This window comes from Histomonas meleagridis (genome assembly GCF_020186115.1).
Source record: "Histomonas meleagridis strain 2922-C6/04-10x chromosome Unknown contig_20, whole genome shotgun sequence".
NCBI lineage: Eukaryota > Parabasalia > Tritrichomonadida > Dientamoebidae > Histomonas > Histomonas meleagridis.
Genome location: NW_027150805.1, coordinates 1,350,698 through 1,369,590, shown reverse-complemented (window position 1 = coordinate 1,369,590; position 18,893 = coordinate 1,350,698). Strand labels below are relative to the sequence as shown.

At 27.3% G+C, this 18,893-nt stretch overlaps 4 protein-coding genes across 4 annotated transcripts; 2 read left to right on the top strand and 2 right to left on the bottom strand.

Moving 5' to 3' along the window:
* Positions 1–2,986: 2,986 nt before the first annotated feature.
* Positions 2,987–4,030, bottom strand: GO595_002990 (STE family protein kinase; the record flags this gene model as incomplete). Its single annotated transcript, XM_067915960.1, has 1 exon — positions 2,987–4,030. The coding sequence occupies one exon, from the start codon at positions 4,028–4,030 to the stop codon at positions 2,987–2,989; it is 1,044 nt and encodes a 347-aa protein (XP_067776791.1).
* Positions 4,031–4,703: 673 nt separating this feature from the next.
* On the top strand, positions 4,704–5,426 carry GO595_002989 (NAD(P)H-dependent oxidoreductase; the record flags this gene model as incomplete). Its single annotated transcript, XM_067915959.1, has 1 exon — positions 4,704–5,426. One exon carries the CDS (start codon positions 4,704–4,706, stop codon positions 5,424–5,426), a length of 723 nt encoding a protein of 240 aa, XP_067776790.1.
* Positions 5,427–5,855: 429 nt separating this feature from the next.
* On the top strand, positions 5,856–6,440 carry GO595_002988 (small GTP-binding protein; the record flags this gene model as incomplete). Its single annotated transcript, XM_067915958.1, has 1 exon — positions 5,856–6,440. The coding sequence occupies one exon, from the start codon at positions 5,856–5,858 to the stop codon at positions 6,438–6,440; it is 585 nt and encodes a 194-aa protein (XP_067776789.1).
* A 4,487-nt stretch (positions 6,441–10,927) lies between these two features.
* Positions 10,928–12,814, bottom strand: GO595_002987 (gamma-tubulin complex component 2-like; the record flags this gene model as incomplete). The annotated part of the gene is made up of 1 exon (XM_067915957.1): positions 10,928–12,814. The coding sequence occupies one exon, from the start codon at positions 12,812–12,814 to the stop codon at positions 10,928–10,930; it is 1,887 nt and encodes a 628-aa protein (XP_067776788.1).
* Positions 12,815–18,893: the final 6,079 nt, after the last annotated feature.

Below are 18,893 nucleotides of genomic sequence, written 5' to 3'. Positions count from 1 at the left end.
AATATTCATCATAATTTGATATAGGAATCAAACTTAATATCCAGCCTAATAAACCTACAACATGAAATGAAAATGACTTGAAAATAATGCCTGGAATAATTACACCAAGAATTGCTAGTAACATTATTGTTGTTAGCCATCTTAAATAAATATCTTTACATTTCAGAAATAATGAAATTGGTTTATCATTGTCATGTTTGGTATCTTCCATTGAAGAATCAACATATCTATCAATTGCTAATATAACATGAGAAAGTATTAATGACATAATTGTACCGAGTGTTAATGTAATGAATCCATATGCTGGATAAACCCAAAGAAAGAAGGAAAAATTTCCTTTTACTTTTGGATCAATTTTTGGCATTTTCACTTTGAGGTTAAATGCAACAAGCATTAAAATCATTACATATGAATCCAAAAAAGACCATTTTCCAAGTCCATCAAGTATTTTAAGCCAACATTCACGATTCCTTTTACTAAATACTTTTGTAGGCATTATCCAAATGAATAACATCGTTAAAAGTTTAATATATGGCCATGCACATGAAAATGTAATAATTAAAATTGTTAATGAATATGCTTTCGATTTCCACATTTCTCTCAATGAATTTCCAAGGCCAAAATCGAAAAACGATGGAAGAGAAATAATTTTTGTTCCAATAGCAAATTTAATAAATACTGATGCACCATATCCAGTATTAGATGAAACAAATAAAGCAATGTTCATAAAAATTAGAAATGGAATTAAAATCCTAATAAATGGTGAAATGCGAGGTGAAAGTATTAAACTTGTTGGTTTACCTTTATTTGTTTGAGGAAAAATATAAATACCATTAACAAAAATGTTTTCATTTTTTAATTTTTTTGCGTTTTGTTTATGAATTTTATTTTGTAAAATTGAAAAAATGATAATAACAATGATTACAATAAAAAATGCACAACCAAAAGCAAGAAGAGTGGTCCATAATACAAATTCATAATATGGAGGTTCTTTTATTATTGGACAAGTTTTATTAGGTTTAATTAGACTTTTAATTTTTGTATTAATAAAAGTTAATCCATATTTATTAATGAATGAATTAATGAATATTGGAATAACATCATAATAATTTTCAATAAATAATTCAACAATGCTATTGATTAATTCTCGTATTTTAATTTCTAATCCTCTACTTTCTGTAAATAAATCTAATTTTTTGATAGATGTGTTAAAATTCAAAAATTTTGTTCCTGTTTCATCAGAAGATAAAAGGTGTTTAACACAATCAAGATTTAAGAATTGTTGACTCGTATAATTTTTTCCAACATTAATAGGAGCCGCAATTTGTAATTGCATTTCCATAGAATTATTCGTCATATACATATTCAATTGAGCAGATTCTGTTAAATAATTATTTCCTATATTAATATTATATCTATCTACCATTGTGTTGATAGTAATTTTCAAATTAATTCCAAGATCATACATACCTGTTTTAATATTAAGGGTATGAGCATCTAATAGTTCAATATTAAAATTATTCCAAGAATTTATTTTAGAAAGAATTAAATCTTCAATTAAAAAATCACTTTTTAATCCTAAATAAGGAATTTTAATACCAAATTTAATTGGAATTTCAAACCCAAAATATTTAAGTGTTTGAGAAATTGAAATACTTCCTGTTTTCCTTGATAGCTTATTTATTAAATTATTTAAATTGACAGAACCATGAACACCAATAATTTTAATTAAGAAGAATCTTAAAGCATTGATAATAGGTGACAATCTAAGATCATTCATTTGTTTTTCAATGGGAATATTTATTGGTTTAGATTCATTTAGAAATGGTTTTATAATTGCATTTGTCTTATTAAAGAATTCAGACATTTTATTAACAAATGCACTAGGAACATATGTGCATAAAACATATTTTATTTTATCTTTTATTTTCCCAATAATAAATGTTTTAAAAAAATTCAATAAAATATTAATTACTTTTCCTTTTTTTATCTTGAAGGCGAAGTACATTTCAGGAATTTTAACAGTGCACGAATTCGGAATTAAAATAACATTTTCAATAAGTCCTTCTTTTCCTTTATATAAGTAAATACCAATTTGGACTGAAAGATTCCTTGTGGAAATATTAAAATTTCCTGATATATGCATTCTTGTTCTTTTATTTTGAATAATTTTTATGTCGCCTTGAATTTTAGATGTGAAAGTTACATTAAATTTCATTCCTTTTTGTGATGTTTGAGGATCTGTGCAAAACTGGTGTTGTATATCTAATATATCAATCTCTTTTACAACAAAATTCATAATTTGAATATCAAAAGTTCCAAACCATGAATAAGGGGAAGTGTAATTAGTTTTTATATCACCTATATCAATACTTATGTTTCCAATCCAGTTTTTGAAATTAGATTTTTCTCCATATATTATAAATCCATACGAATGAGCGATCATAATTATAAACATTTCTTTTTTTGATTATTCATTTCGTAGTCATATTTGGATGTTTGAAAATTGAGTTAAATGATTGGCTCAAACTTTCAAGTAAAACTATGAGAAAAGTTTATTGTATGCGAAGATGTGATCAAAACGAATTTTTAATCGGATTTTTTTCCTATCAAAAATAAAAAAAATAATGTCAAAATTGTAAAGTTTCAGAAATAGATTCTATAGCATAAAATTTTTAATAGTAAGAAATCGATTATGTTATGCAACATTTTTTTTTATGGAATGATAAATTATTAGACGTTATATACAATCTAACCTGGTTATAATTATTTTAATTTACAAATTACAAATTATTTCCGAAAAAATATCAATAAATTAATAATTCATATAAAATATATCACAAATATTAGTAAGGCAAATCAAACACATATCACATTTTGCTGATAAAACTATCAAATTTAACGTGAGTCACCAATATATTTATCATATACACAATTTCACAATTTTCACATCCAAAAGCATTCTCAGTCACACATCAGTTTATTACTATTTTGGCGCTCCCATCAGTTCCCTACTCATAGCGCTTTCCTGTTCCTTTCTTATCCTTTCGCACTGCGCAATCCACTGCAGCAGCGGCCCGTTCGCGCTCTTGTCCCGAAACTGCACGACCCACGGGTGCTCGACGAGCCTTTCGACGGGAACTCTCTTCGCGGGGTCAATTCTGAGGCACGACGCGATCAGATCTGTGAGCCCGGGACTGTACTGCGGCGGGAGCTTGACGTCGATGTCTGTTGTAAGCTTTCCGATTAAGTCCCAATAGTTTGGCGATTTAGAATCTCCAAATGAGATTGGAAATCTTCCCAAAGCGCATTGGTAAAGAATAATGCCAAAACTCCATAGATCGCTTTGGAAATTGTACTTTTTCTCATTAAGTCGCTCAGGTGACATGTAACAGATTGTCCCTAAAAATGATTGCGCTTGATCAATCGATTGGTTGAGTTGTCGGGCCATCCCAAAATCAGCGATTTTGACTTCACCGCTTTTGGTGATAAGAATATTACCAGGTTTGAAATCGCGATGTAAAAATTTGTTCTTTCGGATGTATAAAAGACCTTGGAGACATTGCCAGGCAATACGCCCTAACGCAGCCTCGGGTACTATGGGTGAAAATCGAAGCATATCGAAAAGTGATCCGCCATCAATAAGTGGCATTACAATATAGACAAAACCTTTGTGATAAATAACAGTGTTAAGTGTAACAATGTTTTCATGGGATAGAACACGAAGTGCATAAGTCTCGGAAACTACTTGTTGAGTGAGTTCTTTTGGTTGATTATGAAATGCAATTTTTTTGACGGCATATACTTTTCCTGTGGGAATATGAATGGCTTTATAAACAGTAGATGATGCACCTGATCCAAGACTTGGTCCGATCTCAAAATCTTGGAACTCAAATTGATGATGCTTTGAATTTCCTTGTTCAGTTTTAGGAACAAGTGGCTTAGGCTCTACTTCCTTGTTTGGGGGTTTGGTTTCAAGAGCTGTTAACTTCGGAATTCCTATTTTTCTTCTTGCAGCAAGAGATGTCATTTTTGTTCGAATTAATTGCGACCGTTAGTTTACAACAACTTTTGAACGGTTTACGATAAATTGTTTGGTTGCGTAAAATGTTTTGCAAGTGATTAGTTACAACAGATTCACCGCATAGCAAAAATATAAAGACAAGTATCTATGAATTCATATAAAGATGTAAAGGTTATGATAGTATTTTTTAAAAAATTCATTTAACTTTTTTTTTTTTTTTTGAGTTTGATTTGATTTGGGTTTCAAGATAACAATTGCCTTAGCCTAACACACGTGTCTCAAAACTTGGAATGGATTCAATTTTTGGAAATCAAATCTTGATTCTTCTGAACAAAGTTGTTTATACCATAAGTTTAATAACTTTTCTATCTTTTAACAAGGGGGTCATGGTGTGAGCAGCTGGTTTTTAACTATTAAAATCTTAAGATATTGTTGATCATGTGATCAAAGTTATTTTCATTATGGCTATACACCAACTTAAAGCATTAAAACAAAAACACCTGATGATTTTTTTTTTTTTTTTTTTGTATTTTTGGATGTGTTGAGAGTTGATTTTGTATTCACGTATAAAAAATACGTTATAAAAAGTGCTTAAACCAACACAAAAATGAAAAGCGATGAAAAAAAAGCATTCATTTTAATTGCAGATCCAAATACATTTGATAAATCACTATGTAGAATGGTTGCAAATTCATTTATAGAATTTTTAAAAGCTGCAAACATTCATATCCATAAAACAGATCTTGCAAATGACGGGTGGAACGATGTCCTTAGCGCTTCTGATTTCACTGAAATTAGTGATCCAATTCACATTAATTTTCGAACAGAACAATTAGTTTCACCGCTGATACCAAAAATTCAAGAAGAGCAAGAAAAATTCCTTGAAAGTGATTTATTCCTTTTATTCACACCTCTAAGTTGGTTTGGTCCTCCTTCTCATTTCTTTGCGTGGTGGGAAAGAGTTGTAACATTTGGTAAATTCTATTCTTCAACTATGCTTTACCAAACAGGTGCTTTTTCTGGGAAAAGTGCTCTTTGCGTAGTTGTTACAGATAAAAAACAAGAACAATTTGCTCCTAATTCAATGATGGGATCAATCGAAGAAATTTTATATCCAGTTACACATGGTATGCTTTACCCACTTGGGTTCAAGGTATATCGCTCACAGTGTCTTTTCATCAATGCACCAGAAATGTATGATGAAGTTATTGACAAATGGAAAATTATCCTACGAGAATTGAATGAAAGATTAACAATTCAATTCAATCAGCCAAACGATTATACAAACTGGATTTTAAACACTCCTGAAAAAGATCGAAATAACGATATGGAAATCTTGAAAAAAGAAGGCGACTTATCCTTGAATGAAGCTGTTATAAAAATTGCAGCAAAAATCGAATAAATAAATTTTTTTTGTTTCTGCTGAAAATGTCAAATGTTTTGTTTGATTTTCCCCAAGATCATCAAAATTAAAATTAACTTTTCCCATATTATTAAAGAAAAGCATTCCTTAGACATGTTGAATTTTTACTCTTTACAAATTGATTCTACAGTCTGAATATTCACATTCTGATGTAGATGTTACAAATTTGAGAAACAGAAAGATTGAAATATAATAATATGAAATACAATTGAACCTAACAACATCCTTATGTTCAGTTTTATTTAACAAATCACAATATATTCGATATTTTGGATATTAAGCAGAAAAATGCAATTTTTGGTGCTTTGAATGGAACTACAGTAGCGGTTTGTTTCAATTAGGTGTAAAAAGTTCAAAAAGTTACAAGCCAAAATCCCAAATTAAACCGTTCCAACCGACTTATGTCAAATGGTTTCTCTGAAGGCAATTTTGGTTGGTGATGCAAGTGTTGGCAAAACTTGTATAGCACAGAGAATTGTACATGGTACATTTAATGAAAGTACGTTTGCCACAATTGGTGCAGCTAATTTATCTGTTAAAATTGAAACTGAGTCAAAATCAGTTGTTTTTAACATATGGGATACAGCAGGTCAAGAGAGATATAGAAGTCTAGCACCAATGTATTTCAATGGCGCTGGTGTTGCCTTTCTTGTTTTTGATTTGACAAGAAAATCAACATTTGATGCATTATCTCAATTTTATTCATTAATCGAACAGAAGGCACCAGAAGACATAGCACTTATTCTTGTAGGCAACAAAAAAGATCTTCCTGAAGAAGAATATCAATGTGATATGGATGAAATCAATGACTTTGCCAAGAAAATCGGAGCCAAATTTTATATCGAAACATCAGCAAAGACAGGTGAGAACATTGTCGAGATGTTCCGTAAAGTTGTTGAACTTGATGGATTAAGTTATGAACCCGAAACGACTGAATTTGTCGAAGTAAATGATGAGCAAAATGACCAAGGTGAGAAAAAGCAATGCTGCTGAGTAAAAGAAAAAAGTAAACATTATAAACTGAGCAAATTCTATTGTAATTTATTTAGAATTTTCTCATTATTATATTAATACAAAATTCCTTGTTAGAAATAGATCCATACATCAAATTTCACATTGATCAAATCACAAATTCCAACAAATTTTCTGTGATGACCTGTTTTCTCTATCAATCTGAGTGTTGTTTTTATTTGTGCTACTTTTTGTATTAATTCTAAGTGACTCTGGATCATATGCTGACCAAGATTCCATTAATTGTAAACGGTATTTATTGAACTATGTGGAAACGAATAGATTATCATGTTATTGTTATGAAGAAATCTGGAAATTGTTGAGTTGGAACTATTCTTTCCATTATAGAATAAGGAGAGTATACTCTATCGCGGTGTCGGTTCGGATGCCTATCGTATGACATTTTTTTTGGTACTGACAATTATATTTTCTCACAAATATTTCGGACAGAGTTTTGAACCATTTTTTTATTGATGGAACTTTCGAAATTATTAGAATTAATTGTATATAATCTAAACGAAAAAAATTTCGATCAATCAGTTCAAGCAACAATTAATTTATTTGTAGATAGGCTGCCATATACATTTAACTATCTTGTTTCTCAATCAAATAATGAAAATATATATATATTAAATATTTATTGGCTTTAAATGCAAAAGAAAAAGAAAAAAGTGAACCTGAAGCTAATCTTGTTCAAATCTTTTGTAAATATTTATTGAGAATAGAAAAGCAAGAATCATATTACCTTCTTGAAAAGATGATCGAAGAACAAATAATTGAACCATCTTCAGTAAAGAACATGAACACATTATATTTTTCTCAATATAAAACAAAATAAAAATAAACAAACTAAAGAACAAATATCCAAGACCAAAATTCTTTGAAGAATTCATCTCAGCATTTGATGAATTATCAAAAGATGATTGGAAGCTTCAAATGAAATATATAAAAGAAGGACATAATCCAAATGAAATTGCAAAAATAATTCGAAATGATGATTTAGAAAAGCTTCAAGAAATATCATCACATAATGAATTTGACTTTAATCAAATAATTGAGCCATCACTTTATGAAAGATGCTCATTTATTAATGCTGAAAATGTTACATTAATTGATTATTGTGCATTTTTTGGTTCGATTAAATGTTTTAAATATTTACTATTAAATAATTCGAATACCAAAAATACATCTAAATATGCAATTGCAGGTGGAAACTTAGAAATTATTCATTTATGTGAACAAAATAATTCATCATTTAAAGAAGCATATGAAACAGCAATAGAATTTCATCAAAATGAAATTTTTCGTTATCTTTATGAAAATAAAATTGGAAAAATTTCCAATGACAGAAAAAATTCATCTTCAATGTTTTCTTTCCAAAATCCATCTTCATTATTTTCTTTTACGAAATCGAATTCCAATATCGAAAGTCAAGATAATTGTAATTTAAGCGAAGAAAATTTAATATATCTTGGGAAAAAATGTATAGAATTTAATAATTATGAAATCTTCATGTTTTTAGTAAAAGAAGGAATGAAAATGAATAATAAAATTATAGAAAAAATAGCATCAAAAGGAAATACATTTATAATAGAAAGTGATATAGAGAGGCAGCAAATTCCAAATACAATTTTACCATATTCAGTTAAATCAGGAAATATAGAAATAGTAAAATTACTTTTAGATAAAGGAATTGATGTTAATGCAAAAACTATTCATTTGAATAATTTGGAATATGTTTTAATAATTTGTAATATGTTTTAATAATTTTATATATGTTTTAAAAATTTGAAACAGCACTTCATATAGCAGTTAGAAATAATAATATAGAAATAGTAAAATTACTTTTAGATAAAGGAATTGATGTTAATGCAAAAAATATTCATTTGAATAATTTAATATATGTTTTAATAATTTGAAACAGCAATTGAAATTGCTAAACAGTTGGGTTTCGGAGAAATAAAACAATTACTTAGTGAAAGAGGTGTCATTTAATTTAGACTTACCATGGTAAGTGTTCTTCTAATTTTTTGATAATTTGCAAGGTTGTACCACTTATCAGAATTGGTGACTAGTGATTTATCTTTTTTATATTTTAGCAAAATTAAAATATCTCTAAATTGAAAGATGATATTGCTCCAAAATAGATGTATATATAAATGATTTTTATATGAAAAATCTATATTTTTCCTGTAGCCATTGAGTTAAGAATCAATAATTATTCTGAGAAGACAAATTTTTAAACATGCAATGCACCTTCCAAAACATATAAACCAAGACATTGTCAACCAACTTTCCCTCTTATAGATTTCTTTTTAATTTTAAAATTATTTGTAATATATTTAATACATATCAGATTTTACCAAATAAGAACAGTAAACAAATTTTTATTAAGATATAAACTGGTTCAAATAATTCGGCATTAATAAATATGTCAATTTTGACATGTCTACAAAAATCCTTCTCAATTTTCAATACTTTAAAATGCATTTTTTTTGAAATTTCCTTTGAATTTAGTCACTTTCCATTTAAATTCATGTACGATACATTACACAAACGGTCATCTAAGCCAAGACTGGATGTACCTATTCATAACATCTAAACCAGTTTATACAAGTATTGTTGAAAAAATGTTTAATATAAACTTAAATTTTAAAAATTTTATCTTCTGTTTAATTTTGTGATTCATTGTTGTGAGTATCGCTCACTCGTGGAGGAACGAATCTTGATGGATTTGTAACCACAAAATTAATTCGAAAAGTTATTGTTTCTTCTTTGTCCAGAAACTCCAATAATGAATAAATTGTTTCAAGAATTATCCTATATGTAGAACATATCAAAAATAAAAAATTGCAAAGACAGATTTTTGAATTTTTGCTCTAATCTATAGATATTGAAAATCTTGTATAACTTAAAAACAGAATGAAAACTATAGAAAAATTATATAAATTGATAATGACTATCATTAAAATATTCAAAATTAAGAAGCACATGAGAAATATTTAATAATATTTATATGAGATAAAAGGAATTGATATATGTATCTCAAGTCAGTATTTTACAGATCATATGCGAATTAAATTCGTATAGATATTTATTCAATGAAATTGAATATTTTGCTAAAATACGAAAATTTAAGATAAATAAATACATCTATTGAATGAATTCAATGATCAATGGTCAAGAATCGTTTTTTACAGAAAAAAATGAATCGTTTGTCCCAAGATATCGAAAGAATATGTGCTTACACATAAACTAATATATTTATCATAAATTATTAATCAGGTTAAATAAGTACATCATTTGAGTATTTATAAAAAATATAATGTCATTTTGTTTAGTAAATCTATAAATTCAGGAAAAACAAGATTCCGTATTATTATTCGGAATAAAACACAAATCACGATTTAATGATAAAATTTTAAAATTTTTATTTTTTGTTAACACAAAAATCATTTAATTTTGCTGTTTACAAATTATAATCATAGAAATAAATTACGTATAATTTTGAAAAAAAAGTAAAATATTATAATATTTATAACCAATCAAATTTTCTTCTATCGTCACTTATCGTTGCTGCTATCGTTCAACATAAACCATGCAAAAGTCGATAAATGTCACTTTTTGAAATTAAAGAATAGATTTATCTCGTGCTAATTATGATATTATTCTTAGATTTATATTTATCATAGATGCAACTATGTATATATGTTATATATTCATAATATCAAGATCCTAGGATCTCTATATACGAATTGCAGAAAGTAAATATTATAACACACATGTATCAATAGAAAAACTTAAATCTTGTTTTTAATGTTATCGTTTAGCATTTATAAAGTTTTAGTCAGAATCGCTGCTTGATAATGAAAAATCAGAAAAACTTGTTGAATCCATATCAATGTTATTTTTATCATATGTATGCGAATCTTCAGCATCATAATATCTAATATGACCAGCAAAAAAATGAGATGGACGTCTCGTTGGCTCTTGTGGTTCTGGAAAATCAAAGCTTTCTTTGTGATCAGCCTGGAAGTTCTTTTTTTGATTTTCGGTTTTTCCAAGTTCATCACTTCCTGCTTCTTTGCACATTTTTTTTAATGTCTTCATAAAAAGCAACTTTCACGACCAATAAAATTTAAACATCTTAATTCTTTTTCATATAATATGCTTTTATATTTTATCTTTTTTGATGAAATTGAATAACAAATAGTTGTTACTATACAAATACTATGAATTTTGTTTTATATCACTTTGGACATTATACTTTTCTTTTTGAGTCTTTTATTAGCTCTTGCCAATATATTTCAAGAAGTTAAAATTTTAAGATTTACGAAATGAACAAAAATGAATTTAATTGTTAAAATGATTTTTAGGTGTAATAAACACATTTAAAGTTTTCGTAATTGACAAATAAAAATTCAGCGTCAACATTAAATAAGAAACAACAATTTGAAGTTTTTAACATTTTAATATTCCTTTTCGAAGTACGCATCGTTAATATTGATGAAGTTTGCCAAATCGCTGAAGTTACTATTTGCTTCCCTGCTTGCAATTCCTCTTAAGTCTTCGATCAATCCCTGCACCGATTTCTCAAACGCGTTGTAGAGTTTGTTGAGTGGCTCTCCAAGCTGAAGTTTGCTTTCTTTACTTGTCAAATGATTACTTACCGAACGTAGCCATTTCTTGAGTTCGCTCGCGTATTCAAAGCATACATACCAGATATATGTCATCTTACGGAACACATTTGGATGAACAACAAAAAATACTTTGAGAAGATGATCAAGATGATCTTCATGAAGTTTAAATAATTCTTCAATACTTTTAACACTCGTAAGCCGGCGTTGGAAATTAGCCCACTCTGGTTCAATAGTAAAAGTGGAAGCAAAATTTAGATAACTACAAATAAAGATTTGCATGAAATGAAGCTGGCTCTCGAAACGACGAATACAAATCTGTCTTTTCCGATGCCAGAGTTTAGAAATGGAACGTTCAAGACGTTTCCACATCAAAATTATTCGAAATAGAATAAGATATTTCCTTTGTATAGTTTGATAGAAAACAAGGCTAACTGGCCATTCAAGATGAATGTCAAAGCTAAAATTGTCCCAACTATTTTGTGAACGATTTTGAATTTTATATTTTGTTTGTGAATTCGTATTATGAATTTTTTGAATTTCATCAATAACCAAAGAACTATCAAGCACACATGAAAAAATGGAAAGAGCTTCCTTAGGAAGACATAATGATAAAGTTGTATCAAGAGAATAAACGTGTATTTTGTCGACCGTTTGTTTCATCGTTTTTCTATTCAATTCGAGAAAATGATTTATCCAATCGCCTCTTGCACAAAGTAAGTAATCATGAAAGCACTTAAAGAAACCTTGGAGGTCATACCTATGAAGTAAAACACGGATCAATTCAGATGAACTTTTTTCTTGAATTTGATCAAATATGCTTTCGCGTTGAAGACTTTGAGCAGTTAATTTCTTGGTACAAACAGAATCTATACCACAAAGACGAAGAATAGATTTGTATTTACCGGAATTAAGGATCTTATAAACTACTGAATGTGACATAAATGTTGATGGAGGAAGTCTTTCGGATTTTATGTCATATCTATGAAGCCAAAATTCTTCTTCGTAACTTTTGCCAAGAATTTCAGGTGTAATATTTTCATTTTGCTTGATAAAGAATTCATCAAATGGATCTTCGATTATTCCTTCATAAACCCACTTTTCGATAAACTTGATGAATGGCTTCATTGCACTTTGGAATAAGTATAAAATCATTTTTCGGATTTGTTCTGATCCTCTAAATGTTGAATAATACTTATGTAAAATAATTAAAACAGAAATTCCTCTTTTTGACTCAAGTTCTTTAACAACACTCGCAAGTAATTGGAATATTTCGGCTGGGATTTGAAGATTTGATAAAAGTAAACCAATTGTAAGTCTTCGATAATTTTGAATTTTTGTAATAAGTTGATAATATTCTGTAATGATATTTCGCATTGAAGTACATGTTGCATGAATAACACTTCCATGTTCAAGTCTATAATGACCTTCTGCATATTTTCTAACAATTGAAAAATTCTCGCAAATTGGAAGAATATTATTAACAAAGCTTCTAAAACAATTATGTATCTGAACTGAAATAGAATATTTTCCTTGTGAGTTTTGTTGTATATAATTTCCACTTGCACCAATTAAACAATATAATAAATCATCAACTAAAAGTTGCTCTTCTACTTCAAGTGGAACATTTATAATATCTAAATTCTGTTCCCTTCTTTCATATACATCAGAAATCAGATTTGAAGCATCTGACTCTAACCAATCTGGAAGAAAGAGCATTTCTATTTTTAAACGGACAAATTATTATTCAATCGAAACCGATCAAAAAAATTCGTTATAAAAAATGCAACACTTTCAATATTTAGGAAGTGTTCTAAGATCAGCTGCGCAAAACAAAGACCGAGATCTAGAGCCTTCTATAGTAGGTTCTGGACTTCTTGGAAAAAATCCACAAAATCTACCAATCATCAAAAAAGAAGTAGCAAATAAATCAGACATAAAATCAGAAAAGACCAACAAAACAAAAGATTATAAAAAACATCGGAATAGTCTAACTATAAAACACAAAACAGAAAATTCTCAACTTCCAAAAATCAATGTTCAAAACCAACAACAAGTTCCTCTTCGACCAGCAATTCCAAAAGAATCACCAAATGGTTATTTTGGTAAATATTTAAATTCGACAAATCCACCATCTCAATCCACATTTTATCAATTAAATGAGATGCTTGAAAGACTTTTATCCGAATTTGGCGATGATAAAACATTTCAACAACAATTTAAAAGTTATGATTACATTTTCTCCGAAATAATTCGACAATATTTCATTGAATGCAGTTCACAAGGCGAATTACTTGAAGAATGTCGAAAGTTTTTTTCGACAGCTAATGATAGAATTCCTAAAATGGAATTACGCTGTAATCGAATTCTTCACAATCTTCAAGAAGATCTTCAAAATGCCACAAAAAAATCAGAAAATTATTCCAATGAAATCAATGAAAACATGAAACACTCCAAAAATCTTCAAGAAGAAATCTCAAATCTTCAAATAGAATTGGAATCATTAATTAATCACAATCATAAACTTACACATTCATTATCACAACTTAGTCTTGAAACAATTGATATTCAAGAATCAATTGATAAAATCGATGAACTTATTGCAGCAAAGAACCAACAACTTCATGAAATTAACAATGAATTAGAAAGTTTATCAACAATATCAACGCAATATTCAACTGATTCAATGAATTATATGAATACAATTCAACAAAAAATTAATGAGAAACAAAACGAAAATAATAATTTTGAAATATCAAAAGAAGAATTATCAAAAGCCGAAAATGAATTAGAAAAAATTCGAAATGAAATTAAGCAAATTGAAAATGAAATAACAAAAAAAGTTATTTATGAAACAAAAGAAATTCAAATTGATTTAATACCAAAAAGTATTCTTTATCAAAATAATGAAAAATTATTATTCGAAGATATAATTAATGAATTAAACATCGATAAAAATAATAAAAATCAAATTGTTATAAATTCATTTGATGATTTTAAAAAACTGAAAAAAGTTTTATTTAATAATGAAAAATTGTTTCATATGAATAAGTCTGAAATTAATAATATTAAAAATGGAAACTTCGAAATTAATAAAGAAACAGAAAAATTAGGTTTTATAAAATTCTTTTCTTCAATGTTAACTTATGATGCAATTTCAAGTGCTGTTCGAAAGAATTCATTACATGTAAAACAAACACAAACTTTAATAAGAATTGAAAATCAACCAAAACAAATTAATAATCAAAAATCAAAAAATATTAAAAATACATATTTCCTTTCATTAATTCAATTAGATTATTCAAACAGAAAAGTTCGTGACTTAAATTGGTTATTAACAATAATCAAAGAAATTTATGAAGTGAAAGAAGAATCTGACAAAAATGTCATTCAAAAAGGTTCAATTGAATTCATTGAATTTCCAAATTTTGTATATAAGTATTCAAAGGACAAATTCAAAATCAACTTTTTGTGTGATCAATTCTGTTGGGATCTTCACATCACTTCACATGCACTGTATGAACAATCAGACGATGTCGAAATATTTATGAATTTTTTAGACCAAAATTATTCGTCTGAACAACTTGCGTTTTATTTGTTTTGTAGATCAGATTGTTTAAATTTTGGATATCCAATCAATTCAAATGCTCAATGTTTGACAGAATTTTATCTTGATCAATACCAGGTTGAGCAGCTTTTAATAAAGTGGTGGAAGTCAAGATACAAAAAAGAGTTTTATGCGCATATAATGACATTCTTTGTTCAATCTCCATCGCCAAATTTTGAAGTCGCACGTTCATATGTTTCAGTATCAAATGTATTGCAGATGTGCGTTGGCGATTACCAAAGTGATTCAATTGAAAGAATAACTGAACTTTTAATGAATTATCGATTAAAATCGTCTAATATGGATGAAACTATTGAATTGATGAAATCATTAGTTCCGAATTTGCAAAATGAAAAAGCAACTGAAATTTATCGTAAAGCAGTTTCGCAAAGCACAAAAAAGAAAAAAGAAGTAACGATCAAAGAGTTCAGAAAAGTATTTGTATCGTCATCGGTTTTTCTTTCAAAACAAACGAACGTTAATATTTCAAACGAAGATAGTGAAATTTTGGAAGTCATAAAAAGTGAATGGGAAAGCAAGAAACTAACATATTATAACATTATTAACACATTTAGAAATGAATTAGAACAAGACCCTGATAATAAAATATTAAAAAGATTTTGTGATGATGCTAACAGATGTATATCAATGCTCACATGTTCAATTGAAGAAAAAGATCCAAAGAAGTCGTGTTCGTTCTTTTACCAACTTCAGTACACACTGGACTTACTGTTTTCAACAACACATTCAAACTCACTTGATCCTGTTACATTAATGGAATTAGAATGCGTTCAAAAAGAAAATTGGATACCTGCGAAGACATAACAACAAAAATTGTTTGTATTAATAAATTGTTATTATATTATTATTAATAATTTTTAGCTGATTACTTCTGCTTGATAAAGATTCATTGAAAGCTCGAATAATAAAAATTTAAAAAATATGCATACGAATTTTGTTGTACTTTCATGAAATCATTAAATTATAAAACAAAGATTCTTTGCTAGAATTTCATTTGCAATTCTTTCTAAAATTTTATCTGCTCTTCGGTGAAAAGACAAATCAAATAATTAAATTTCAAGTGCAATGATCTAAGAAAAGAAAATCTGATAAAAATACAAGTAAGATCTCAAAATAAATTAATTTATTACATTATAATTTCAATACAAATATTCAAAAAAAAAAATGCAACTTAAGATGAGTAAAAATGCGGTGTATATTCATAAACAAAACACAAAAAAATGTTTTACAAAATTGATTGATTCAGCAATTTAACAATCAATCTTGGAATATGCATTTGATTCATGAATAATATAATATTGTGTTTAGAATACTTGAATAGTACTGTGATGGGTAGTGTATTTCCAAAGAAGAAAAAATTTGGAATTTAACGTTCACCAAAAAATGGATTGATGAAACTTTTCACTATTTTAACTATATCTTTATGTATATTTCTTGATTTATTTTTAAGACTTTTCTCGTAAATAAAATATGAGCCACTCATTCAGGAATGCGATTCACATTTTAATTGGAAATCGACAGAATTCATCAATAAGAACGGTATTTCTGAATTTCTTAATTGGTTTGATAATACTTCATGGCATCCATACGGCAGAATGATAGGAGAAACTTCTTATCCAGGATTAATGATTTTAATTATTGTAATTACATCAAAAGATTTTTTCAATATCTTCACATTGATATATCACTCAAATATGTATGCATTCATATCAGTCTTTTCTTTTCGATAATACATTTAATTTTCTCGTACTTATTTGGCAATCTAATCAAATCCACAAGAATTGGGTACTTAAATTCATTAATAACAGCCACTCTTCCAGGTCTTATTTCGTATACTTTTTCCGGCTGTTATGACTATGAATCAATTTCCGTTACATTTTTACTAATTATATTTTATTCATTTCTCAAATCGATTTCATCTGATAATTTTACATACAAATTCATTTTAATTCTTTCATATGGTTTGTTAATGATTACATGGGGTGGATTTTCATTTGTAACAAATTCAATTCCATTTTTTGTATTACTTATTCTATTAAAAGGAAATTTTTCATTTCGTATTTATTACATATTCGTTATGGTTTATATTCGGAATACTTTTTTCTTTTTCATTACCGATAACAAAACAGAAAGTTATAAATTCGAATGAATTTTTATTTTCGATTTTAGTTTTTCTTTTTTTAAATTTTTATTCATTAAATATATTTTTTCATTTTAAAAAAAAAGGAATTTAATAATATTTTTGTTTGTCTTATTGTTAATATTTTTATATAAATTTCCCGAAAAAGTTTTATATATATTAAAAATTAAAAACTTAAAAAATTCGATATTCTTTTCAGCGATTTCTGAAAATCAATCTTCTTCATTCATAACATGTTTCATAACGTTTGGTCCTCTTTTATTTTTATTTCCTTATGGTTTATATAAAATTTATTATATACATAATAATACTTCAATTCTAATTTTTTCATTGGGAATTTTAACATTTTTTTTTTCGGACTTTTTTCTGTTCGACTTTTTGTTTTTTCATTTCCATTTTTTACTTTTGTTATATCATTTTCAATTCATAATATAATTTTAATGATTTTAAAACATAAGAAAACATTTAAAGCGTTGTTTTCTTTTCTTTTTATAATTTTTATTTTTCATATTTTCTTTACTGTTCATTTATCATCTAATATCTTTTCTAATAATTCTATCAATTATGAATTATCAGATTCGATTTCTGATGATCATAGAGAAGCTTATAGATGGTTATATATGAACACAAATCAAAATGATATAATTTGGTCATTTTGGGATATTGGTTATCAATTATGGTCTATAGCTAATAAAACGACTTTAATTGATGGTAATACAAATAATATTTCACATATTAATAATGTTTCGTTTTTAGCTGTTGTTAATGAGGAAAAAGCATTTGAAATTGCTAAGGAATATGATGTTGATTATTGTGTTATTTCTTTTGGAGGTGCTTCTGGGTTTGTGTTAGATGATATAAATAGATTTCAATCTGTTTTGGAATCAATGGATAATATAAACGTTAGTGAATATATAAATGAAAATTATCCTTTTATTGTCGGACCTGGAATGAAACAAAAAATGAAGAAATCAACATTGTTTAAATTTTCTTATTATAGATTTGGCGAATTTGAAAATATGAAAACTAAGCAAAAAGGTTTTGATGTGGTACGAAATGTAACATTTACTACTGACTTTAGTTTGTGGTATTTTAATGAGGTATATACTGCAAAGAATTGGATTTATAACGTTAAAAATAATTCGTTATGGAATGAATAATATTTATGAAATAAATATTTATTTGATTATAATTTTTTTATTTAATGAAAATATTACTATCATTTGGGTAATAAATAAATTGTTCAATATCTAATGGAAATAGTTTCAAAATATAGTTATGGAGTAAAAGAATTAAAATAACTTTTATTCAAAAAATGATTATCAACTTTTTATAATAAAGTTATTGAAAAGTGTTTACACTCCCAGTTTTAATCATTGGAATGTTTTCATTAATAGGTATATTTCGAGAATCAATTTACTTTGCGTATGGGACTCTTGTTTCGAATATCTTAATTGGTTGTTTTTGTATCTTCTTGATCTTTTCCATTTTTGCCATGAAGCCGTCCGTAATTGATAGCTTCCATGATGCATTTTTAGGAGAAGATGTGAGAATTGGAATTAATTTTGGAAATCTTCATGGATGTAGCGGATGGGAAAATATTTCGGAACCACTTACACCAACATGTCAATTTCAATCGTCTTGCAAAGATGCTTTGATTAATATATACAATAATTGCATTCCGTCTTACTGTCTTCCTGGTTGTTGAGTCATTTTTCCTTTTTAAAAATATCAAGTTAATGAGTTTGAGAAGATAGGAGTTATTGGACTTACGTAATTAACTCCGGGTATATTTGTGAAATTATGAATTTTCTCATTAAAAATTATTATAAGTAATTATTATTTTTGGTTTGTAAGAGCATTCTTATCTCTACTTGTTGAAACATTGAATATACGTATTAATTAGTACTTTTTGTCATTATAAAATCATTTTTATTATTTGAATTACATGAATACATATGCATAATGGTTTTTCTTACTGAAGCAAACGAATGCATAAATAAATAACTAATGCTTTAATGCACTCAATC